The sequence below is a fragment of the Eutrigla gurnardus genome, assembly GCF_963514095.1.
Source record: "Eutrigla gurnardus genome assembly, chromosome: 8".
NCBI lineage: Eukaryota > Metazoa > Chordata > Actinopteri > Perciformes > Triglidae > Eutrigla > Eutrigla gurnardus.
Genome location: NC_139922.1, coordinates 12213683 through 12241402, shown reverse-complemented (window position 1 = coordinate 12241402; position 27720 = coordinate 12213683). Strand labels below are relative to the sequence as shown.

At 42.8% G+C, this 27720-nt stretch overlaps 2 protein-coding genes across 3 annotated transcripts in view; both read right to left on the bottom strand.

Annotated features, from left to right (window-relative positions):
* The window catches only part of arfgef2 (ADP-ribosylation factor guanine nucleotide-exchange factor 2 (brefeldin A-inhibited)), a 31713-nt gene extending 30273 nt beyond the window's left edge, over positions 1-1440 (bottom strand). For both annotated transcript variants that reach the window (XM_084014713.1, XM_084014714.1), the window contains exon 1: positions 1105-1440. In XM_084014713.1, coding sequence (XP_083870839.1) covers positions 1105-1288 — 184 coding nt within the window. In that variant the 5' untranslated portion in view covers positions 1289-1440. The remainder of the gene's footprint in view (positions 1-1104) is intronic.
* Positions 1441-3037: 1597 nt separating this feature from the next.
* LOC311016786 (partitioning defective 6 homolog beta-like) lies at positions 3038-21940 on the bottom strand. The gene is given in 5 exon segments (XM_084014721.1): positions 3038-6099; positions 6101-6134; positions 6137-6853; positions 19914-20136; positions 21650-21940. Coding segments are annotated over 5 exon segments (1185 nt in total). The 5' UTR covers positions 21713-21940; the 3' UTR covers positions 3038-5951.
* Between the last annotated feature and the right edge of the window lie 5780 nt (positions 21941-27720).

Here is a 27720-nt window from a genome sequence, read left to right as displayed (position 1 = left end):
TGCAAAGCCCTGCAATCCACAGCATAACAACTTTGATATTTGAACGGAGGGGAAAGATGTTCGTGAAGCTTGCACAGAGTTTACCAAAACACCAGACAGTCAGTGAGCATGACCGTGCAACACACAAAACAGGCTACATTGGTGGCGAGTGTTGTGTTCTGTTGGAATCATGAATAATGAGAGAGTGTCACTGGCAGATAGGGACAGGGAGCAGATTCAACATCTCAAAAGGCACACACCTCCCCCCCAACCTCTCAGTGACATTTATTTCTTGGCATTCAGAGTTACTGTAGTCCTCCCTCTTTTACTGTAAACCTTAGCAATGAAGAACCTCTTGCTTGCCAATCACCTGCATGGAGTGAGGCACAGAACTGAAACACAAACTAACTGTATTTGGACAGTACCAGCCCACTGTGTGGTGATAAATACTTTATTATGTCTGATTCTCACGCGCTTTTAAAGCCTCTATATGCCAAAAATGTATCGTTCACATGTCACAACAACAAAGGGAGAATAGGCCAAGCACCTGGAGCTGTAATAGAAACAGCCATATCGCAATGAATTGAGCATCCTGGTGTGTGTGTGTGTGTGTGTGTGTGTGTGTGTGTGTGTGTGTGTGTGTGTGTGTGTGTGTGTGTGTGTGTGTGAGTAACACTATCCGTGATCGAGTTGAATGGAAAAGCACGGCGTCAGAGGATCCTGGAGTTAGGTAGCCTGGCGTGTGTCTGGGTGCAGAGCAGGACCGGGCTGTCTGGCTGGGTGACAGTGCTACGTACAACACAGGGATTGGTCTGTTTAGCTAGCTAACCTAGCCCTCACTAGCTAACGACAGCTGCCTGCTAGCTTGTTTACCTGCCGACGTTGACAGCGACGACGAAAGCAGGACGTTAACATGAAAGAATAACCAAGACGCGAAAGTGTTGCCCACGTCATACACAACTAGCTGTGAACGTCAACCGGGCAGCCGGACAGACGATGAAGGCCATTCAGATGCTAACGCTAACGCTAGCTAACTGGGTAGCGCCCCCCGCCTTTCAAACGAGACAGACACAAGCGAAACGTTTCAGTGAAGCACCACGTAAAACACAACACGAGTCCACTCACCGAGCGCCACCTGACAGGCTTTGCGCAGCTGGCTGTTCTGGCTCCTCTTCACCTCCTTATCCGAGAGGATTTTCTCCAGCGCCCTGGACAGAAACATGCTCTTGGTTTTACTGTTTTCTGCCTTCGACTGCGAGTGCTGCTGTTGCGGCGGTGGTTGTGGTGTCCGGTGTGGTTGTTGCTGCATCTCTCGGTCTTGTTACCGCTTCTCTCTCAGGCCGTCATTTTCGGCCTGGCCCCGAGAGTCAGCAGGTGACAAGGGAAAAGCTAACGAAAGCCAGGCTATCGGTGTCAGCCGAGACGAGTCGCTACCTCAGCTCAGCGCCGCCATGCTGCTTACACGTCACGTCACGTGATGCTCAGCTGTCTGGGTTTTGACAACAGCGCCCTGAGGAGTTTGTAACCCCCAAATGGGGTCAAATACTCTCGTGTTAAACCCACAGAGCTCTTAGCGTTATCAAAAGTCGAAAGTGTATAACATGCCTGGTTTAATATATCATAGAGGAGCTGTAAACGTTACGCGACTTGAACAACTGTTCGTAGTTTTCATCGCTGTAGCAAATCAAGCGCTCCCCATGAAAAGCACAGTTCCTGAAATATCCTGCAGGTGGCACTGATATACCACAATCAGAAATGAGATTATTGAATTGGTGTTCAGTGTGTAAAATAATTACAAATAATAAACAAGAAGCAAGTACCTAGGCCTGTCACGATAACACATTTTGCTGGGTGATTAATTGTTCCAGAAATTATTAAGCGATAATAATATTGTAATATACACATGGCAACCACAAAAAAAAAAACACGTAACAAAACACATGGTTGCCATGGCAACCACAAAAAAAACACGTAACAAAACATGTAACAACATGTAACAAAAAACACGTAACAAAACATGTGGTTGCCATGGCAACCATAAAAAAACGTAACAAAACACATGGTTGCCATGGCAACCATAAAGAAACGGAACAAAACATCTTTTTAAAACTCCAAATCTCAACTAGCTCCGATGCTAACAAACAACCGCTAGTTAACTTCCGATGAAGGTAGGCATTTATTTTTCTAATTCATCCATCCCAACGTGTGACAACGCCTCGTTAAGGTCCTTAGGGTGACGGCTGTTGATGCTTGTTGTTGGTTTTATTTATACGGGCCAAATTGTCATCTTATGGGTGTTTATTGATCGGGTGGTCGGGTGGCGATTAGCCGTAGCTCTCATGTGTTGTCATAGCAACGGCAAACATCCTGTCAAGCTCCGTCTCTTCTTCTGCCTTTTTTTGTAGCAGAAACAGCGCCGCATAAGGCCCTGGAATATGTACTACAGCGCGCTGTGTCGTTTTCAGTGGATTCGTCTGGACGCAGATTTTCTTGAAACGACGCCAAGGCAAAACGGAGAAAAAAAGTTGGTCGGCAATCGGTTGCCAACCAACCCGCTCTACCTCCTGAGCTAATTCCCCTCATGCGATTAATTGATTTATTGCTTATTGGACAGTCCTACAAGTACTGCAGTCAAGAACATAAACATAAATGAAAAAATACTATGAAGACTATATACACATATGCATAATATTCACAGTATTATCGTTGGCAGGTCTGGAGGGATGGCAGGTTGCAGCCAATCACCTTTTCGGCACAGTAGATGATACACTGCTGTCTGCTTTTGTCTTTGACAGTAGCAGCAGCGTACCAGATGGTGATGGAGGAGGTGAGGATGGACTCAATAATGGAGGTGTAGAAGTTCACAATCATTGCCTTTGGCAGGTTGAACTTCTCCAAATGCCGCAGGAAGTACATCCTCTGCCTTCTTGAAGCTACAATGAAGCGACCTACCGAACAACTGGTCAGTTTATTTACCATACTTTCCTGTGATAACAAAGAACAGGGGCATTAATAAACCTTACATGCACAACTTTTTCTAGACATACAACAAACAACGTTGATTGCTACATATTAGTTTATTTTATCCAGCTTCTCCAATCAGCAATTACAGGTGCACATCGATTTATTCATACATCTCCAGTTGAATCTTAAAACGTTTTCATTAAATGTGATAAAAATGTACATCATATATATCATCGATATGAAAATACTGACAATCTTCATTACAAATCTATACCATTGGATTTATCTGGCAAGCAAAAATCATTGCTCAGTCACTTAAAGAAAAAAAAAGTAAGAGAAAAAAAAACTGGACTCAAAGCAAAACAAGTAGCCTGTTTTGAAGTTGTGCCAATACATCCGTCTCTCCCACAAAATAATATTGATAATTCACAGTATTGGAAAAAAAAAAATAGTAGTGTCATGTCTTGCGCAGATTTAGCCAAAACAGTAAAATCCCCTATCGAAATCATCTCCTATTGGGGCGATAACATGAGAGTTACAAATAAAAACAACAATCACGGACAAACGAAAACATACCAATTATAAAAAATAAAGTCATAAAATGTGTAAAAATGAAGAAAATATGTAGATGCATGATTAGAGAATAAATAACAATGTCGCTGTGGTTACAATCCCAGTGTCCTGTGGTAAAAGTTAGAAATTAAGAAAATAAATTATCATTGATTTTTAAAAGTATTCCATTCAGAGTACCATTCGTCACAGTTTAACATCAGGAATGAAAGGAGACAGAATCCCATCAGCACTCGGTGTACCATAGAAGACAGTACCGTATACATATATAGGTTGAAATACAACAGTGGATGCACACACACAACATGCGTGTTGGTTTCCAGTCATAGATATTCACCATCTGATAAGCTCAACTCTTATTAAAGCAATAAACAGACCTACAAAAGGATAGACATTAATGTGATAGTGATTTGTATGAATGTGCTGCTTTTCATTACCATGTTTTAGCGAGTAAAATAAAAGCCACGCTACAGTCAATGGAATCACTTTTAACGAGAGCAAATATCTGAAAATCACTGAGAGAAATGATAGACATGGGCTCTCCAGTGGGGGAGGCTGTTAGCAACAGCATGTATGGTTAATGGATATATACATGTACACACTTCCAGTAAATGTTATGGATTTGCCTTAAGAACAGGAACTTAAACTGTCAGAATGACTTCTTTCTGTGTTTCATGGGATCTGTAGCACATTTCAGATAGAGACAATTGCAATTTCATGTTCATTTGTTGGTGATGACGGATTCATTTTTGCTCCTTTTGCTGGGGACATGTCAAGGAATGCAACAGCTTCGATGGGAATGCCGAATAGAGTTGACAGCCAAAACATACTGTACATAAGGGAGTCCTGCCTCGCCTTTATCAAACAGTAAGTGATTCAGTTTGTGCCCAGCTCACCTGCATGAGCGTTTGTTTTAGTATGACTCAATCTGACCAGGACTTATCCTAAGATACAGGCGGTTTCTCTCATCGCAGTATGTATCGCTCACTTCAACTAATGCCTGTGGTTGTATTTGCTGATAGTGTTACAGTCCAGCTAATGATCTGCCATTTAGGCCCAATGTCAATATTTAATAGCATACTGAATAAAGTTGTTTCATTCTCCCCTAGTGCGTCATTAACTGAAATCAATGGTAAAGAACATTTTAAAGGAAGTGGTGCTGAAATGCTTTTCATATGTGAATGTCTTGGCACAAGTCCAAGGGAACTCGGGGCCTGGGTAGAAAATGACAGATTAATATATATCAAACAGCATTGAGATAAAATATTCTGAGTGTTGGTTCAGAAATAATGGAGAGGGTGAAAACAAACAAACAAAAATATTAAATCATATTCACATTTTGTCATTTGTACACACGCAGCAGGGGAAATAGCCCTTGTCGTGGAAAGGAGAGGGAGTGCAATATGTAGGAAATATGAGAGGGAAAAAATAATTACACAATGTCTCATTTCCAGTTTCCAGACACTCCAGCAATTTTATGGAGTGACTCGCAAGTTGGAATTGGTCAGATGGACACTGGTCATAAAGTCACTTGTGAGGTACAAGCATTGTGTTAAAAAAAAAATACAAATAAACCAAAATATTATATAAAACACCAAGCCTGATGGGAAAGGGATTTTAAAAAACAAGTTGCCTCCATAATTTTCAAAGTCATCAACCTTCATTAACACAGCAGGTAAAAAGAGGGGGGGGGGGAAACAAACAGCAAACAACAGTGATAAAAGCATCCGAGTAAACACAAAGAGCCCACACTACAGTATTATTGCAGATCTCAGCGCTTGTTAGATTGTACGGAAAAAGTACCGCAGCCGTTTACCAATCACATGCTTGTCACCTGGGGGAAGAGAGGTGGTCATTGTGTGATTGTGTGGTGAAAATGAAAAAAAAAAAAAAAAAGAGCCACAGATTGTCAACAAATGCTTAAGCTAAAATCCTACTTCAGTGTGTTTGTTATAGGGGGCGTGGAATGAACTCATTAAATATGTCATCTCTTCTTGGGACTGATGATGATGGAGCATCTCATTTGCACCCTCTTGTGGACGCTCAATGCAACAACAGATTCCAGGTTTAAACAAGTGCGTAGTGGTGACAAATGAAGTGGAGGGTAAGGAGGCATCGAATGACACTTCTACACTTCTTTGTCTGACATATTTGTATACTTAGGGTGGGGGTGTTTAACTAGTGGCACACATGCATGGTCATTGGCATGTAGAGGAGAAAAGTAGAGTGCAGTGTTTGACGTGTAAATGTTAGGATGTACAAACATGTAGGTGTCAGTGTCATGTGACGTGAGATTTCATATGTACACTTTTCTTTGTGCTTCTCAGGTACAGTCTGTGTGATGGTATGGACGTTCCCGTGTTGGAGGAGCCGATACGACTCCCACCAGTGTGAGTTGGTCTCTCTGGTTTCCAGTGTTTAACGTGCCAATGCTCAGCCTACAGAGTTATAACGGTGCCTTCCTCCTCCAGACTCCGCCTGTCAGTTGCTCTGTCTGGGGACGGCGTAGTCGAAGCGGCGATGGCGTTGCTTAGTGATCCGCTGCTGCCGCTGGCTGGCAGGGTTCCGTTGGCGTTGACAGAGAGGGCGAAGGCAGAGGTGTGGCTCGTAGCGAGGCAGCAAGGCATGCTATAGTTGGAGGGGGCACGTCTGATGGGCTCGGCCTCGCCTCCCACCTCAATCACCAGGTCCTCGTCGTCCTCGTCGCTCTCTAGCTCCCCAACGGGGAAGTTCTGGATGATGTGCGATGGCATGGGGGCGGTGGCACCGACCCCGCCGTGCGATGAGCAGCCATAGTAGCTAGCACCGCTGTCCGACGAGCGCCCTGAGCTACCAGACGCTGTGCCTCCTCCTCCGCGAACGACATTGTTCCGCTGGTTGGCGGGCTTGACGGTGATGATGAGGTTGTGACTGTTGGCGATCATCATGTCAGTCACCTGGTCCAAAGACTTTCCAGCCACCTCAATACCGTTCACCTCCAGCACCTCGTCATTGACTGCCAGCAGGCCGGTGCTCTCTGCCAGCCCGCCAGGCACCATGCGAGAGATGAATATCCCCGGGACCTTCTCCAGGCCCTGGGAAGTGACCCGCACGCTGGAGCCATCCCGGATGTAGAAGCCCAACGGTTTCTCCTGTCCGTGCTTGTACAGGCGAACGCGCCGGTGCGTCTCGGGGAGGATGTCCACATCGATGATGGAGGAGACGGGGCGGAAGTCCCGAGGAAGGCTGATGATCACCGGTGGTTTTTTCCTGTTGGCGTCAGGCCGCAGGAGAACGGCCGAAAGCACCGTGTTTTTCTTCCGGGTCAGCGAGTTGGTACCAAACGTGTAATCAGCTTCCTCTGCAAAATAAATTATAGAGGAAGTAGAGAGTAAAGAAGAAAAAGAGATGTGGCAAAAGGGTTGAGGGCAGAAAGTAGGGGATGAGAGAAACAAAGGGAAGAGAAATGAACAAAAGCTGGTTAAGGACAGGCTAATTACACATCAAGGCTGACACGCTGTTGCATCATGTAGTTTCAGTAGAATTAATAATGCTTTGCAATTGAGCAGCTCTCAGCCTGAAGCATCCCTGCAGGGTCACACACACACACACACAATCCCAGAACCAGAACTCACATGACCCACTAACAACAGCGTCTGCTAAACGCCCTACATGTAAATGTAAATGTAACTCCCCTCAGGTCATACGGATACTAAATGCCACAACAGCCAACCGGACGTTCAGTCCAACTCCCAGCTCTCCATCCACACTGACAACCAACACGAGTTAACCTGGTAGTTAGAGCTTAGCTTAGCTTTAGAGGTGCTGGTAGGCAAAATTGTTACCGTTCATCTTCATGCTATGCTAAGCTAAGCTAAGCATCTCCTGGTTGAGGCTTCATATTAACAGACACTCGTGTTGATCTTCTCATCGAGCTCTCAGCAAGAAAGCGAACGTGCATGTGTCCCCGAACGTCACACTAGTCCTTTAAACACATTTAGACATCTCCGTTTCAGATGAGACAGAGAGTGGGTTAGACATAACAAAAAGGTCACATTTGGACCAAGAATATTATGGTCACTTTTTAGCTGCATGAGTCACTGGGATTCCTCAAATCCCTGCGCATTATGTACATTTTATGGAGGAAGTGTTGAGCTGCTGTAGACTTTAACCCAGCTGATATTCATACTAGACCAAGGGCTGGGAAGGGAAGGGAGGGAAACACTAGACCTTGGTTACCTAATAGTTAATCAGTACAATACACGCTGCTAAATATTAACATCTTTGTGACATTCATTCTCTTTTCTTTTTTTTAACCCAGCCCGTTTAACTCAAGTTTCTATCTATTCTGGTGTTGTTTTTAACATTGTTCTTTTTAATATGTCCTTTTTCACCTTTTTTTTAGGCCTCACGTTTTGACAGCACTTTGTAAACTGTATTTTTAGATGGAGGCGCTCTATAAATAAAGATCTGGTAATCTTACATCGATCCCATGCTCGTTGTTTGTCACTTCTTCTGAGTGTGAATGTGTGTGCAGGTGCGCGTGCATGTGAGTGAGTGAGTAATCTGGGAAAATATCCTTTCAGGTGGCTGATAAAGATTTCGGCTCTCAGGTTCGGACAGGCACTCACCCCACCACTCCCCTCTCCATCCTTAAAACCAAAACAAAGGATCGACTGTCCCGAGAAAGAGCAGCAGTCTCGCGTTTCAATTCCCATGAGGCACGGGTCCAGTTTATACACACTTGCTATATCTTTGCCAGCCCTGACCTTATGGGCCAACTCCCCATGAGAGAGAGAAAAAAAAAAAACATAGCAACAGTTGCTTCATAAGAACATGAGGGTCAAAATGCTAACACACAAGTTTCATCAGACAAGCTTTGTTATCGTTTTCCCTGCATGCCGTATCCTTGCTGTGCACGTAAACACTGCCATAAATGAGAAGCATAATGCGAAAAGGGCGTACAGGTAGGAAGTTCAACGCACAATGAAAGTTGACACAGTGACGCATAGGAGGAGGTGACGCACCACACCTCATTTCACTCTTTCTAGACTTCTTGCCATCTAGAACATCCCTCTATCTCCAGCATATGGAAGCACATAATTATAGTTGACGGACCCTGAGGGCTACTCACATACACTTTGTATGGCAGCAAATGTTACGAGCATGCAGCTTCCTGACCGCAGCATAAGGCCCAGACTCGTAGATACAACATATGCAAGAGAGAGAGAGAGAGAGAGAGAGAGAGAGAGAGAGAGAGAGAGCGAGAGCGAGAGCGAGAGAGAGAGAGAGAAAGACGAGCTCTTGCTCTCTCATCTAATTGGCTACAAAAGGCCTATAGGCAAAGCACAATACAAACACACACTGTTCCCTGTTGTAGAAAAGGTACAAATGACCTGATTTTGTTTCCACATTTTATTTACACACAGGGTTTGAGAATAACACACGCCCAATTGTCTGAAGACACTAAAAAATAATGTGCCGGATGATAAAATAAACTTGTGCAAAATACACAAATATATTTGCTGTAAATGGTTGACACGGCAACACGAAAATGTTGCTATAGTAAAATCACTGGAGTATCTCTATGTCACCAACCCATGCCATGTTAAGGATGTTTAAAGTAGCTCTGTTGCTCACATTTATCAAAGCTTCTCATCACATCGATTTTATCACAACAACACTCATATTAGGTTGATCTTGGTGAAGTTCTGTTATCAAATAATCTTAAATACCGTTTACAAAGTTGTTTAGCTCGAAAACAGAGCCTGATTTGAAAAATTCATGTCACAATAAAATTTAAATCTACAATGGCCCTAAAAATACTGGTATCACTTCACAATTTGTTCAGCAAAATAACATGTGTATTATCTTTTTTAACAAAATGTAAAATGATTCCATTATGTTTTGCTGCCGCATATTTTGACAATTATCTAGATAATATTGTGAATCACAATTCTTTTGGCCAGTATAATCGGGACTAGATAGAAGATACATCTCCCGTGTATCAGCATCTTATTTAAGGCCTGATTCACAAACCCTGAGTCAAACACGTAATCGCCAGCCCTGCAGTCGGCCACGGCTCTGCACAGGTTAGGTATTCCAACTATGCAGAGGCTGATTTGATTTCCCACACTTTGAATGGAGTCAGCGGAGGAGCAAAGGAAGCAATGCAATGGAGGAGAAAATGACAACCCAACACACATCGTCACAAGTGAGGACACATGCAGCGCTGCTTAGTCATTCCTCTCTGTAGTATGTAACGAACACACACACGCGGCCTGAACAACTAATGCATCCGACATCGACGGGACCATCACAACTCCGCCTAAGGAGAGGAAAGCACTTGCAAACTGGCGTGCATTGGTTGAACACATCATCTTCCTCAGTGCTCTATTCTTCACACACTCTGGATGCATCACAGCTCCAACCCTGGACTTTGGCTTTAAAATAAAAGGAGGCAACGCTAATGGCTCAGAATAAGTGGTATTTGCAGGCGTTCAGAACGCACCACAGCTACTAACACGTGCCATTACCTACTTATCTCGACCAAAGAAATATGACAACAAACATGTTTTTTTTTAATCAAAGATATTACTCTTTCATGCTCTAAACATTTAAACATTAGGCATGGTGCGATTATCCTGGTCAAAATAATTGCGTTTCACAATATTATCCTGATTCCCGAATCTACACAATATGCTTAAAACACAAAATAACACAAAGACAGACTTTAGCCTTTCATTTTGTTAAGAAACAAATTGAAACGTATTGTCTCATAGGAGACATCTTTTTCAGTGAAAACAAGCAAAAAATATATAATAAGGTCATCATATTCTTCCTTCATAATTAAAGGATAAATAAATATTAAATAAATATAATCTTTGTTACATGGTAATTCCTGGATTTTTAAAACCAAGCTTTATTTTTCACTTCTCTACCATGACAGCGCGCTGGACAACTTTTCTTTATTTAAAAATAAAAATCCTATATATCACGCAAGCCCTCATTACACAGCACCTCACCTTGTTTCCTTACACTCATACGTGCACCTGCTCCAGCACTATCATTACACCCACTTCTTCAGTAACAGCCACACTCCTAGTTACATAGTAGTAACAATTACAATGATGCAGGATGACAAAGACCTGGCTTTCCTTGTAACATAATGATCCCTGACAACAACAACCACACCAGCAATCCACTACTTCCTGGTCCTCGTCATCCCGGGCGCTGCGTCAAGGAAACCCAATGCTGTGTCCAGGTGAGAAAACACGAGCAGGAGCTACATGACGGTGATAAGTACAACCACTATCAGTATGACATCTGCTACCGACTCTACAACCATAATTGTCGAGTGAGGGACTAGTAAATGTGAAAGTAGAACAATCTTTCTTTGTATGACACAGCGACTTACCACTACCAAACCCATATAATTACACTAGTGACGTACGGAGCATTACAAAACACGGTCACAACAAATAATCTCTGAAATAAATAGGATAATACTTTCCAGAGACATGCATAAAAAGTAAGGCCCAGCATTTGTTTATAATGAATAACATTTGCTGTCCATGAAACCCTGTCTTCAGTATCCAAACGTAACGCACGTCTCTTGGATCTGAGTATGAAAAACACCAAGAAAAGGACAAACCGTTGAAGGTTGTGGTGTTCTGGAAACAGTCAGGTTTGTTGAAGACAAGCCTGGACGTTTACCACACAGCCGGTGCCACGGTGCTCCTGACACGGAGCGATACAAGACGGAGGGGGAGTGTATGAGTGCGTGTCTCAATGTCAACTTGTGTCGATGAGAAAAACCAGGGATGGTGTAAAACACAAGACTTGAAACAGGCACGAGAGACGGATATACAGTGAAAACACGGGGGGGGGGAGAGAAGAGAGAGAGAGAGAGAGAGAGAGAGAGAGAGAGAGAGAGAGAGAGAGAGAGAGAGAGAGAGAGAAGAAAGGAAAAAGAGAGGAGGTGGTGATAAAAAAAACGTTCAAAGGAAGAAATTCCCGAAGGGTTACTATTCCTGGTGTGGTGAGCATACCTCCCTGGCACAGCCCAGATAAAAGTGCCTTAATGCTGCTGATAAGATGGGGGAGAAAGAAATGGAAGGAGGGAGCTCAAAGGGAGAGTGCTGAGAGGAGAGGACTGAATAGGAACAGCAACAGAACAGAAGCAGCCTACACATTGTACTGATTGGGAAAGGAAGACGTTAAAGAGGTGATCCAGCCGGAGCAAAGACAAAGCCTTGATATGGAATTGAGCTGACAATTTGAGGAATTACTTATTAATCTATAATTCAAAAGACTTCAGCCATGAATATTAGCTCCTTGGCCTCATATAATCTCTCACAAATTCTCTATTAGACTCATCAGTCCTGCTTCATCATTCTGTTTTGGCAGGAGTCATTTATCAACAAAAAAATACAGAAACACTGGAGGGGAAGCCAGCTTTAATGGAGCATTATGGGATGTACAAATTAACAGTGTTTACGGTTGAGAATGAATACATTTTATTTGCCAGTCTACGCTCATGTTCACCACTTTTCTGAGTGCTTGCATCTCATCGGCATTGTGAAGCCATTCCATCAATTTCTTTTGTGCTGACAGACTCCTCTCCTCCTCACCCTGCCATGTGTCCTTCACTCAATCTGTCCCTCAGTCTCTCTGGTCCATCTCTAAACAGGAGCCTTTTTGTCCCTCCACCTTTGTCTGCCCCTCTTGGTCTTGCAGATTCTGCTACTACTACTACTCAATGGTCCTTTGAGGCCAGTGTTGGGACAATGGATGGAAATGAGGATTAGTATAGGACTAGGACTAGATGAAGGACTGAGACATGCTGCTAGGAGTCGGTATGGGGCATGTAGACTGGAGCAGGGATGTGCCTGGATTTGAGCTTGGGACAGGGAGGGGTATGAGACGGGGGCAGGGATGTACGTTTCAGTACATAGACTTTGTCCATGTTGTACAGTTACAGGAAGGAGCCTGAGTCGAGTGTGAGACTACATCTTCTGGTTCTGATAAAACCGAGCTTTCTAGCAGCCCTGCTACATGGAAACTACACGCATGCTACATACTGTCGCTCATGCGCCTGAATAGGGACTTTACAGGGGAGGGATGTGCAGGGGGACTCCAGCTTCTGGCGCGGTCCTGCCTTCAACATCTTGTCCTGCCTTCAACATCTTGCCCTGCCTTCAACATCTTGCCCTGGAAGGGAACACAGCCAGCCTGCAGTTAGATCAGGCAACTGAGGCAAAATTAGCCGACTGCACCGTAGCTAAAGCAATGAGAGACTTAATAGAATTACAAATTTGAGAAAAAAAATGTAACTTCACCCCCAGGTCTGAGCCAAAGTCTAACAACTGCATCGTTTTGTCGGCCACTTCCATATAACGGCCTTGAAATTGAATGCAGCATCGACAAACACGACCGCTACAGTAACAGCAATATGGCATGGGGCAATGCCTTTTATTAATTTACTGTTGATCAGACCACAAATGAGACCAGAATTAGCTATGGCACCCTGTGGGAGACCACTTCGCCGGGGGGAGAGCAGGCGCCAGCTTCTGTCGCAGCTGTAGCAGAAGCAGGAAGAGGAACTTTTACAAATACAAAACTAACATGGATCAAAGATTCATGATAGAAATAGTCATTTGTTTGCATTTTCAGGTGTCCCGTCAGCAGTTTAACAGAAGTTTTTTTTTTTTTTTTTTTTTTTACAAAAGGGGGAGCATGTTTTTGAGCTGCAGGGGGATTTCTACTTTAATACAGCGAGTGGCCACTTATGGCTGAGGGGCAGCAGCGTATCCACTTCTTATTGTACATACATACCAGTGTAGCATGAAAGCATGGTGGAATTAGCGAGCGAACATCAGGGAGCTAAGTAGCCAGCTGCTTAATGAGAAAAATGTAAATGACTCATCTACAGTGTAGGAAAGCACATTGCTATCATAGATAATCATTAATCCTGATTCACCAGATGTTGTAAAGTGCTGTTAGCTTGATTTTCAGTCCACAGAAAGGAGAGAACAAGCTTGTGCTGTGATTGTAATGAAACACAGTGGTTACTGAAAAAGTAAAAACAATAGATGCTATGAGGAGAGGTGGGGAGGGGGGTCTCATTAGAACCTGCACATTTTTTTTTCATGACAGGTCCCAAATGCTCAATTTCTTTTTAATAATAATTTAAAAAAACACCAAAGAAATATGAATGAAATACATCTATCTGCTCAAATGTTCCAAAATGAAAAGATACCACTGATTAATAATGTATTCTAATGCATCTTCGCATCTGGGAGGAAACCATCTACAGTTTGGGTAATATTAATTTGAACACCTTTCAGTCTACATCCAGGATTTAAATTTTAATACAAATAGATGACTATACACTCGTCTCTTTTTCAGGAGAATCTACCATGGTCTACCTTGGTCTTGCACAGCACTGTCAGCTAAAATGGCCAAAAACAAAGCTCTTTGTTTCACCTGTTGAGACAGTATGAGAGGTATTTATATAGGCTTGCATTTATGACATGACTTTGAGTCCCAAGCTGACAAAGTTCAACCATCTCTGTATGCAAGGACCGTAACCACCAAATATCGCAAATGCAACCTCTACAAACTGAATTTCCAAATCCATGTGCTATTAGCAAGTGGGTAGAATACATGAGAAAGTGGCCTAATATTCAGTGGCCACATAAAGAAACCTAACATCTAACGTTACACCAGCAAAGACATACAACCATATAAATCAGTAGATGGTTCCAACTGCGTTATCCATGGTCATGTACAGAATGTCAAATACCATGACAAAGATTCAGAGTTTATCGAGTTTTAAAATGGGCGCTACAAACATACAAGCAACAGTTTTAATTCAATAATTCTAGCTTAGTAACTGGTCTGGATGGCTGGAGCAAAAACGTCAGCTCCATTGCCAAAATGCACACGCATATTTTTGATATCGGCTGTAAAAGGGTCTGTAGCTCCTCCTACCTTTCCCTCCCTCCATCTCCCCCATCACCTTACTTGTTTTTCAGTTTCTTTCTTATGGATTGCAGTGGTCAACAGCCCACTTTCTTCCTTTCAGTTTGACAGTTTGCCCACTTGCCTCACTCTCCCCCTTCACCTCTCCCTTTCCACATTGGTCCGAAGCGCTGGTTCTCCCTCCTTTCTCCTCCAATCCAGTTATTTTTGTCCAGAGTTCTTCCCCTCCCTCTATCCATTCATCCTCACTAACCAGCTCCGTTATAGACTGTCAGAATTTCTCAACTCAGAGAGCCTGGGCTGCCCTTCTCTTCTTCCATCTAAGCTTCCATCTTCTTGCAGCATGTCTCATGCAGCCAGGTTTCAAAGGGCAGAGAGGAAGGTTTTAGCCACACACGTTATGTTGTCTCTTGTTTTAAATCTCTTTCTCTGTCCATTTATACCCCCTGTTGACGGAGCCAGTCTCTGGAGAGCCGAGGGTCCAGTCTGGCCTCCTGTCCTGTCTAATCTAGCCAGCAGACTTGATCAGAGGCTGGCCACATTCCACCCAAAATTCCCCTACCCCCCCTCTCTCCATCTCTCTCTCCCTCTCCATTTCTTTCTCTCTCTCCCACCCTCCCCAGCTTGGGCCTCACTCTGCATTCCTCCCTCACTAATACTATTCCCACTATCCTCCTCTCTCTCTCCCTCTTGCTGCATTCCTGTCACACTTACTCCACTCCCTCTCCTTTCCCCACATCTCTAATTACATGCCATGCCTAAACAATGCCTTATACATTACTCCCTCTAATACTGTTTACTCCATCTCCCTTTCATCCTTCCATCTCTTATTAGGTCTAAGATATGTTCCTCCTCCACGCATTCCTCCTCCATTGCTATGAATCAATCGCTCCCTCACTCCTAGGAGTAATTCATGCTCTGTGGAAAACTTGAGCTCCAAAGTAGGGATGTATGATTTCTATTTTTTCAGATCGTACTCCTAAACTTCACTCCTGTGCTTAATCCATTACACCTGCCAGCACTCTGTCTCCCTCTCTTTAATCCTTTTATCTCATGCTCACAGTACAAATCTCTCCCTCCCTACATATTGTGGCGTTCTCACTTATCCTAACGTTTTACACTGCATTACTTTCATCAAAATCTTTTATTTCCAGCACAATGTCTTCGACATTTCACGTGGTTCTCTGTGACCGTCCCATCTCTCGATACACCTATAGCGACTCTCCCTTTCATTACCTCCCAGTACTTGGTACATTGCTTATCACACTCGAGAGCTGCTGCTGCTGTTGTTATCCTGCTCTAATGCTTGCTTTGCAGGGTCAATAGACTTTGTCCATGTTGTACTTTCACACTGTACATTTCCTTTTCACTGCTGGTTACTAATTACGAAGGCAGTCACTGCTGGGATAAGCAATACTAGCATTCCTGTCCCTCTCCATAGTTTATTTCTCTACTTTACTGGGGAGGAGGTACGGTTCTATTCAAGACTGAAACTGTAAGAGCGATGAGCAACATCACCAAACAAACCCACGCCCCGAGAGAGACTGCATCAAAAGCTGCTACCACTACATGGATGACAACCTAGAAACTCTCTTTCTCTTTCTCTCTGTGTTTGTGTGTGTGTGTGTGTGTGTGTGTGTGTGTGTGTGTGTGTGTGTGTGTGTGTTATGGACGTTATGGATGACTGATACAGGCAAACATGGCGTCACTTGAACTCGGGTGAATCCCTTTTAATAATAGCCAATCATACGTCACTCACACATTTCCCAACGCTTATAACACAACAAGTAAAATAAAATATTTTGTTAAAAAAAGTAACAAACATCAACATTACTCAGTTGACTGTTTTGGATTCAACAGCTGACTAATGACCACAGCAATCTCCATTTACACGGAGCTTAGCAAAAATAGTGAGGACCAGGAAGTAGCTCATCAAAACCCTCATCCAATGTGCTTCCTGGACTGGGTATCATTTACATGTTATTGATTCCGATTCACATGGTTTGTGTCGTGTCTGACATACTCAAAGTAGATACAACTGCATGAGAATATCAGACACATGCAAATGACAGATTCAGTTTCAGAAAGAGCTTAAAAAAAGAGACAGTTCATCCTAAAAAATATATATTTTTGCTTTTAACTGTAGTGCTGTTTATCAATTTAGAGTGTTTTGGTGTGAGTTGAAGAGTGTTGGAGGTATCGGAGAGATGTCTGCCTTATTTCCAATATCATGAAAAATTAAAAATGCATTTAAAAAAAAAACTCATGACTCGGTTTCTCAAGATATTGTATTGTATGTTTCATGTATGAACTATTTTCTTTCTACCAAACCACAGCCTTCAACTGATCACTGCACAGAAGGAAGCGTACATTTACTCAGAACACTACTGTTAGCTCACCTAGCACTACTGAGTTAGCTCAGGTTACAGCTCAGCTGAGTAGGGCGGCGTCAATGTTTACATCTTACTCACACTGCCTCTCATCCACAAGTAGCAGTAGATACCCATGCTGATACACCTGCATGAAACAAAGCAAGCTCTGTGGATTTTCTTGAGTAACCGGGTCATATAGTTGCTATATAGTTACATTATATTGGAGAGAAGGCAGACATCTCTACGGATAATACCTCCAACACTAGGAAACCTACACCAAAACTGTCTGGTTTGATAAATAGCACTACAGGTAAATATATATATATATATATTAATAAAAAAATATGTATTTTTGACTTTGAAGTGAACTGTCACTTTAAGATTGTGTTTGCAAATGCGAGCAATACTGCTCCCAGCAGGCTTTGCAGCTCCCATCAGCCTTAAAAGAGACTCATGCACTGTTAATCCACCTATGAACGGGCCTCTTCACTGCTGCCATGACAACCAGTAAACAGTGGACACTTCACTGCCAGCTCAATAATCATCAACGCATTGTTCACGGATGGGGGAGGCTTCCTCCGGTGCTGTTGAGTTATACTGCTGTTTTGAAATTTTAAAAATGACCGTCATAGACGGAGTCCTGTAGTCCACACACAGGCCCAAACACTTACCCCGTTTGTCAGCAGTGAACAATACAAGGTTAATGGCTGGTCAGTGATGTAGCGTTGATGCATAAATAACAACAATGTGGGCATTATTCAAGAACCAGATCACAGCAATACAACAACAGACACTCTCAGCCAAACATCCATCCCTCCATCGGTCCATTCAACCATCTGCACATCAATGAAGGAACAAAACTCACAGAGCACCTAGCCTAGGATATATGTAGGATTTAGTCTCCCAGACAAACCAAATGCAGTGCCAAAAATAACCTCACATGAAACGTGTGCACTGTGCGGAGACTAGACACTTATTTTTACACCCACACACAAATTATGTCAAACGGAAATGGTTTGTCAGAAACCTGAGAATCTCTGCGACTGGAGATTTAAGTGTTGCATTTATTAGCTCCGAAACACATTTCCCAGATATCTATGTCATAAAATTTCACTGCACTATTCCATGGAGGCCAAGTTATGACAAACTATGGCCCAAACTGCTGCCATGTCTGAAGTTCTGCTCTTATGCAATTATGACCAATCACATAACATCTGACCACTCACAAACATACACAAAATGGCTCAGTACTTAAAGGACATAGTAGTAGTCTAATGGCATTATAAGTCAGTTTGTGATGGAAAACTAAAGCGATGTGATGCACTAAACACAAACTGGTTTAGTGGAATAACCCAGCAGTTGAGAGCTGAAACTGTGGTTGGGTCACACAGGTGTGACAAAGTATGACCCCCCACTATGACCTGTCACCCTTTCTGCTAATAACACAAAAGAGTTTGAAGCTGACAAATAAGGGTTTTTGAAAAAGGACCATCTCCCTTTGGTGCAAGCGGGTGATTTGTGCTTTTAACAACAAACGAGATCAGTAAGGTTTTAGCATTAAAACTAGTTCTCCAAACAAACTCACTCTGTTAAATTGACATCATGTTGCCAAGAGAGAAGATGAACCGTGAATTTGGGGTAATACTTTCCACATACACAAACAGCGCTCAGAGTTGGCCTGACATACCTAGAAAATAATAAATCTGCAGATAAATAATAAATCATCTATAAGCTGACAATGTGCTGCATCCACACACTGCAGAGCCTTTAAAGCTGGGATCAACTGGTGCTGAGCAGTAAGGTGAAGGGGGTAGACAAATCAGGAGCAAAACCAGGGTCTGAGTGGAATGGGGTCTACAGGGGGTTCTGGTTACATTAGTGTGTGTCTGGGTCTTCTGTCTTTGTGCTATCTCTTCTACAAGGCAATGCGTGTTAAATAAGTGCTGAATTGACGTGCGTTTGCTTGCGTGTTTCATGCGCTTCCTGTGTGTGTGAGCAGCAGTGAGCCCAGCGTGGGGCTAGCTGTCTGGAGTGTGTAATTGAAACACAGTCCCATGCAGCGCTACGGAGTGACCCCACTAATCTCCTCCTGACAAAGTGGCTTAGCTTCTATAAGGTCATATGGCACAGCGAGACAGCTTAAACACAGAGGAGCGCACAGCCCGGCCTGCCCCCACCAGCAGACCCTGGGGTCCCCCCCCCCTGCATTCAACGGGTCACACTCGGCAACACATTTGCAAGAACCCGCTTTAAAATAACTCAATTCAAAAGCCATTTGTTGTTATAAATATATAGCCTGACAGAAACAGGTTTATGCTAATCCCTAAACACATGCAAACAATGACTAGCAAACTAACAGTGAACATGAACAAATATTACAGCGACCGAAAACCTCCAGGTGCTAATTAACTACCCAACCCCCAGCACATGGAAAGATAATAAGGAATTGCCTGTGACACTGTAGGACAACACTCATAATAGGTATTGGTAGAGATCATATCAGAGCCAGCGGGGTAGTAAGAAACAACAGCAGTATTGTATACAAAAAGTGTTCGTCAGCAGTCACACAGTAAGAACACATCTCCCATGTGACTGAAAAGAAACAGGATATCCTAATCGGACAAGTACCCCCTGGGCAGTTTGACTAATGGTGGGAAGAACAGACAGAAGTGACAAATAAATCAATTTTTATATCCACACACATACATACATACATACACACACACTCCTTAATATTGAAACAAACAGCAAGGTTGCTGACCTTTGTGGGTGAAAAAGGGACAACAGAGGACCACTAGGTTGAAAATAAATAAAAAATAAATGAGCAACGTGCAACAAACTGAAAAGCTAAAGTGTTACTTTTATCTTTTAACTTTACCTAGACAAAATACACAAAGCTTAATAACATATTTTCCTGTGCAAATCAGCCTATCCCAAATGTCTAAGCTATACTGTTCAAAACTAACACAAGACTTTTGTTTGTGTTTCAATAAGAAGGCAGATATGCCTTAGTAAACATGTGGAAACTTGAACTCTTTGTTCAAACACTTTCTCTGTGCTTACCTTTCCTCTGCAGGAACAGTCTGAGTAGAGGGCTGGCAGTGGAGATGGCTTTGTGGTAGTTATCATTGTTGTTGATGGGCAGCAGGTCCCCGTGTATGTCGGCATACTCCACCAACAACTCCACATTGGGGATGCGATGCACGTGCTGCAGGAGGCCATAGAACTCATCAAAGCGACCCGGCTTCGAACGATCCAACGAGAACCGACGAAACTCTGCACCAAACTGGGACGGAGGAGAGAGGCATACACATGTGAGCACAGCCCTGAGATAGCAGAGATGCAGTGATGCATGCTTCAAATGTATGCATGCAATATTCAGAAACATTAAAAGGGTCTAAGATTTTGGGCTGTGACTGAAAAGTGCATACTGTTATGGTAGTCTAGCTCATTTCAAAACAGCTGTAACCTGTATGCAAGAGTCTGTAATCCATGTGGACAGGCCAACATGCCACATGTGATGAATAATTAAAGCAGACTTTGTGATGTGTCTGTCTCTACAATTCTGTTTGTGGATGCAATGTGTTCATGACTGAACAGCATTGTCTAATCATGCTGTCTGACAGAATGTTTGCCATTCAGTTGTAAGAAAGACTATGCGTTTCCAGCATACATGCATTCCTGCAAAACATTTGCTGGCTTAATAGTAACGCCATACTCAGTGTGGTCTGACTGGATCAATGGCTGCAGATGCCTAATCTTTAGACAACTGTTTGGCTGAGACAGAGCCCAGTGTCCCATTGGTGGTGTTGAGAAGTGATGAGAGGAACCAAGTGTTGTGGTTACTGTTGCCCAGCGCTGACAAAAGATGATCGACAATTCACTGCCAACCCAGACACGTGTTATGCAGTAGTACAAAGCTAAATTATATATTAATATACTATAAGGTGGGGAACAAAAACAGCCCCTAGACTCAGGCCCCCTGGCCTGTTTTTCAGTGCCCACATTTGGACATTAGTAGACAAAAACATTTCCAATAAATGCTAGGTTTGGGAAGGAGACACTGTCAAATAGAGAATATTTTATAACAAGTGTTTTCTTTTGGGGGGGTTACATTGTATGTATTGACACAAACAAATAGGTCACAGTTTGTGTCAACATATCTATGTCTTAAAAACTAGTTTTGAGCAGCATTGAGGCGCCATTCCTCAGCATGTGTACGTAATCATGCCTCGGGAAGAATGGCGGAAGGAGCCATGAGCCTATCGCAGGCCGTATGACACCCACACGTACAGGGAAATAACACAAGATGCGACTATAATAACATGTCATGCCAGAATAATCTGGCAGAAACGACTTACAATTTATATAAACTTCCCATGAGGTTATTCTGAAACCAAACTTGACACAAACTTGACTTGAGTCAATATTTGTCAGCTTTCCAAGAAGGAAGCGGCGGAGGAGGCTGTGACAGGTGACACTTGCTCACCGCGGCGTCAGCTGACGATAACCTCCACCATCAAACTTACTCACGTCAACTCAGAATCGAACTAACGTCACGGTCAACGTAAAAGTTGTATGTACGGCGAGATACCGGCGAGATAGACCGAGTAACGAAACCCGCGTCGCGCTAACGTTAATCACGCATTAGCTTGCGTCTATGTAATTTGTGCGACATCATAACTTGCTATCAAGCCACTTAACGTTAGCAGGCTAAATTAGCTTCGGAGCAACCGACGCGGGGAGACCACAGATACAGCGAGTCAACTGACAGAGAAGTGTCCGTAATGTAACGTCACCTTGCTCTTCACCTCCACGGCACACAGAGAACGGTTGCTCGGCAATCGGTGGTTTTTGTTCATGTTTCACCGCCAAAGCACTCGTACACTCCTGTCTCCTGCCGCCGCCGCCGCCGCCGCCGCTCCGTATCCCAAAACGGTTTTTCCGTTAACGCGGACTGACGCGCGACTTCTCAACGTCCGCCGGTTTGCCTTGTTCCTCCACGAATGCGCCAACGGCTGTCGGCCAGCCGAGCTCACCCGGTTAACTTCTCTCCTCTCATACTTGCCGCGGTAGCTTCACCACTACTATGTACTGTGTCAGGCTACCTCTATGACTCCCTCCTCCTCCTCTCTCCCTCTGTGCCTGTAGAGCTGGCAACACAAGACTTCAAAATAAAAGACAGTGAGATTTCACAATAAGAGCCCTCTCTCATTCAGCCCTGGCAGAGCTCCCAACCTTGCTCCAAAGCAACTAAAATATTACACCGCCTGTATATGATCTCACCCATAACGTTTGGGCTCGAGACAAAATAAAATAGAAATAGTGAACACAAATGTGACATTATAGCCAAATTATACCATGTTTGGTATAATGTGTTTATAGTTTACACGATGCAGTGGTAGCATATTTTAAATTAAACGTTATTATGGCAAATACAGATATAACATTTATGCGGTAGGACATGGTATAGGAAGCTGCAATATATTTCTTATTGTATAGTGACATCTTCTGGCCAAAAGCTATATAGGCTGCTGGCTACCTACACAGCAGTGTATGCACACACTTATGCGTGTATATACAATACAATAAAGCTATTAATACATTGATACAGTGGTACACAAAAAGATATGTGAGCTCATCATAGAGCACCAGTACCAATGCAATCAATATTTATATATTATATATTTATAGTGGACTAATACATTTTATCTCATGCTATAAAATGTATTAGATCTATGCCAGTCAATTATCTGTAATTGAATAAAGAGGTGGTTAACCTGGGAAGATTATCATAATCTATTTTTCTAATTTCATGTAAGGGCCAGTAAAATTATACTAATGGGATGACTCTCCAGCTATTGCCGGTTATTCTCTTGTCTGCTGTTTCTCTGCCACACACTAACTGTGTGTTCCAATACCCAATCCACCACACAAGTTTGCCAGAAAAATACTGACTTCATCCAAACACATAGTATGTCAAATACAATATGCCAAAAAATACGAGGATGTCCTACTACATCCGGTCACATTTTGCTGGATGCATCCAGCATGGTTTACTACCCACAATCCTTTGCGCAGCAGATATATGAACAAGGGGGTCAAAGTTCAAGGTGCCATGTTATGTCAGGCAATAGTGCATGCTTTGTAAGGGAAGCTGCAGTAGTAAAAAGAAAAGGTATGCGATTTGGAACACAGCCTAACTCTCCTGTCATCTCACACTCAGCCTCTCCCTCCTGCCTGTAACCCTTCCCACCTCTTCCATCACCCGACCTTCCAGTTTCCCTGACCTTCCCTGCCCACCTGCTCCCCTTTTTGCTTGTAAACCCAGCCCATCATCCCCTGCCAGATTGTGCTCCTGCCTTAGCTTTTCCAGCCTTCTCTTTTGCCTCCCTGACCCCTTTTTTGTTTGCCTGTTTTGATCCGCCAGTCTGCTTTTGACTTTTGCCTGTTTTTCCACCACGAGTCAACATGAGCTTTTACATAAACGAGTGGTACATCTGGGTTCAAACCTTGTTATCTACTGAACCTTTACACACAACGTTTCGTTGTGCGGAATAATCAGACCCAGAAAAATATAATTAAAGGTCATTTTTGTTTCATTAGGGAACAGGTTGTGGATTTAAAGGATAGTGAATTCAAAGGCATATTGTTGTTTTCACTTATGTGCTGAATTAGACCTCAAACTCTGCTTGATTTTACTGCTCTGCACTTTTGTTTGTGTTATCTTTTAAAGGTCATGTTGATAACATTTTTATTTAAACGAATCATTTTAAAGAAAAATACATCCACAGAGCTTTTAGAAAGGTGCAGAATCAAAGTTTCACTTCTCGTGAAAATTATTTCTTGATTGTGAATTAATAATAAAAATTAAAAAAAATTTGATGGGTCCAAAATTCATGTTTTGTTTACCTCTGTGGAGATGCGTAACGTGTCGCTGCAGCTTCTAGCAAGGCTTGTGAGCCAATAGAATAACGGCGTATCACGTGGTATCTGCTTAGTCAGGGGTCAAGAGTCTTTGGGGTTGCCAGTTAGTGTGGAAAAATGGCTGAGTTTGACGGTAAGCGGGCGGCATTTCGGTACCAGTCCCAAGTAACAAAGTAACCCAAATGTAGCTACATGAAATGAATGAATTCATACCATGAAAGATTCATCACTTGACATGACTGAGTCTGTCTGAGTGTCACTCCACTCGACCATGAAAACGCAGGTTGTGCAACAAACTGGCAACCCATCTTTGAGCAACAACTGTGCTGTGACGTGAATGCAATGGAAGGGTGTGGTGCGAGTGCGACATCTAGTGGCTGGATGTTATCAATGTTGTCAATAGCACCTTTAAACTTAATATTGCCAGGTGAGTTTGCATGTTCTCCTCGTGTTAATGTGGGTTTTCTGTGGTTCACTCTGGCTTCCTCCCATAGTCCCAAGACATGCACTTATTTTTATTGATTACAACAGAAAAGTGATCAGTGGTTGCCTACACCTTTATCATTATTGTTATCTCATGCGATCTTCTGTGTGTCTGAGTGAGTGAATGTGCACCTCTGTGTCTGTCCACAGCTAATCTCACATTCTGCTGAAGCAATATGCATAATATCTTGGGTATACCAATAACAGCTGTATGCTCAAGGACCTCGTGTGGTTGCTGTGACTCACACTTTCTCAAAACACCTTTTATTGTCTGTTTATTACTGCCATTGACTGCTGCTTTAAGTTCGAGCTGAAATGAAAAATGCCTTTTTAACCCTTTGAGATCACATCCCCGGTCATATTGTGCAATAACGAACAAAGAAATTACAAAAAGACAAACAGGACAAAAAATCAACTTCTTCATATTTTTATATCAAAATATGAGCTAGAACCAACCAATTTCAACCAATAATATTATGACATTCGTCCATCAATCTATCAGAGCTAGAGAAGGTCTTGAGATAATCTTTTCAATGATCAAATCAAATTCCTCCCAACGTTATGTCCCGCATCTCCATCCGGTATAACTCTGAAATACATCACCATACTGAAGCTAGAGACTCTTGAAATGCTGTTTCAGCTCGACTTTAATCTGAACTCTAAACTCCATGAATTGATCTAGAATGAGTTCAAACACCTGTTGTAAAGCAATGTGTATACGATCAACTTGAGTAGGAAGGAAGATAAATAAAGGATGGTGCATCAGCTGGAATAAGTCAGATCTCCTTTCACATTTCTCGTATTATCTGCTCCTAATGAACCAAAACGAATCACAAACTTTTTTCACAGAGGACATTTGACATCCATCCATCCATCCATCCATCCATTGTCTACCGCTTATCCTGTATTCAGGGTCGCGGGGGGCTGGAGCTGATCCCAGCTGTCATTGGGCGAAGGCAGGGTTCACCCTGGACAGGTAACCAGTCTATCACAGGGCCAACATGTAGAGACAAACAACCATTCACGCTCACATTCACACCTACGGGCAATTTAGAGTCACCAATGAACCTTTCCCCATCCTGCATGTCTTTGGACTGTGGGAGGAAGCCGGAGAACCCGGAGAGAACCCACGCTTACACGGGGAGAACATGCAAACTCTACACAGAAGGAACCCAGGGCCGAGGAAATCGAACCCGGGATCCTCTCGCTGTGAGGCGACTGTGCTACCCACTACACCACCATGCAGCCCGACATTTGACATGTCCCGGTAAAATAAAAGTGAATGTGGCTGGGTTCCATTTAGCTGCTCCGACTTCAGAGTCCTGGTGATGCGCATGCTGGCACTCTGTCACGGCTTCCGGGACACTTGAAGAATAGATGCATTGTTAATGTTATTAGTAGCAACTGATCTTTTTATACAATGACAAGAAAAAAATATCTGCTGTAAGAAAAGAACAACAGAATAATGTACTTGATTTGTATAGAAATGCTGTACAAGGTGTAAAAACAGGGAAAATATCATAAAATAAAACATCATAAGATTAAACACACTTTATAAAGTAAAATTAAAAAAACAAGATTAAATAGAATACATAGAATGAATAACATAAAACCTACTGAATAATAATTCTAACATTAATACTAAAAACAGCAGCCATTTTTGCAGCATCATCAAACGGTTTCTATTCTCTTATACTCTTTTTTTTTAGGACAATGAAAGGCCAAGTATGTCATATTATTAGAAAGTCGAATCATACATATTTAATCAAATACATCAGGACTCAGGAAGCGTATCATAGAGGATTAAGAGTCCCCCCATAGAAAAAGCCGAAATAGTATGGTTTTCTGGGTCATATGATTTTCTGAAATCTGAATCCTACACAGAATTTGTTGGAATATGTAATAAAGTAAATAAAAAACTTAATTATAATGACTCAAAAATACATTTCTTAGTATTTTGATATAATTTCTTCTTGTAAAACTAAATGTGAAGAGTGCTTACATCAGTAACAATCAATAACATCATGACATCCATCAACCATTCCACAACCAATTCCTCCTGAAATGCCATTTCAGCTCCACTTGAAGACTGGAATCTTGCTTGACATCACATGTGCTTTTGTCAAGGTAACATTATTCTGTAGCAATTCAGTGTGTATGTTGCAGACTTTTTGTTTTGAATGGATAAAAACAAAATCATTTGAGGCTGTGATGCTGAACTCCTATCGAACCAGCTGAAAGAGCTGAAACAACACAAGGGCACCGAACAAGTTCTTTTTGTACTCAGAAATATGTTTTCATAGCAGCAGGGTCATGTGGGGATGACAGACGCCGTCCTTCAGATGGACAGAACAGGTTCAGGTGGGATGCAGCAGACATCTTTAGACCTACAAGGGTTAGCAGCCGCTGCCTTGTCCTTTCCATAGATATATTAGCCTCCCAAACACACGTTTACCTTCAGTGCACACACTATCGCAGAGGAGCCCTCAATCTGCTGCTGCTTCTCTCTCTCTCTCTCTCTCTCTCTCTAGATGATGACATCATCATCACCACCAGTTTCTGCAGCTCTATTCATGCAGCATCCTGGAAAGTTTGATTCACATTTAGACGTGCAAACTGGAGGCTATTTGGCTGTCACTTCAGGTGAAAATAAAAAAGAAATCACCTTAATCTACCCAGCTGCATACAGCAGAACATTTCCTCTGTCCCCAATTTGAGAAAATAAAAATCACTTCACCTCTGAGTTTGAACTGTGTGCTAGCGAGGGTGCCAGAAAAAATCTGTGGAGTAGTAGCTTTTTAGTCTCTGGGTTTTTCATAATGGGTGAAAAACAAAATGAATAAGGTGTTATATTGCTAAACCTTTAAGATAGAACCTGTTTTTTGGCATGGTGAGATTGTCTTAGGTGGATAGCAGCAGCCAGTGATGTATGGTATAGGTTGTTATTGCAGGTAGCAGTGAGCATGGTGGAGTTGCACCAGAATATTGACGTTGCAGGGCAGCAGGTTTGGTGGCAACCACTCGCTGTCTGAAAGCCTGCTTGGACAGAGCCAGACTAGCTCTCCCTCTGGTGCACAGCAGCAGAATTCTCCCTTTGTCAGGATACAGCATATTATCTATTTACCAATTCATACACTGGTGGCAGAGGAGCCAGCTGCCAATCAAGGGTCCAAATCTCAATTCACACACATCCACACAGATGCACGGCCTTCGGGGGCAATTTGGGGTTTAGTATCTTGCCCAAGGACACCTCAGCATTGAACCACGATATTTCGATTGGAGGACAACTCGCTCTATCTCCACACAGCCACCCCAGAGCTGGATTTCTTTATTGAAATAAGAACAAAGAACAACACTGAAGGTTTTTCTAGACAGAGAACATGTTTTGTTGCTCCTTTCACGACGGGCTTCACCAAGAGTCTGATTGACAGATGGTGCATCCAATTACCTGCTAAGTATT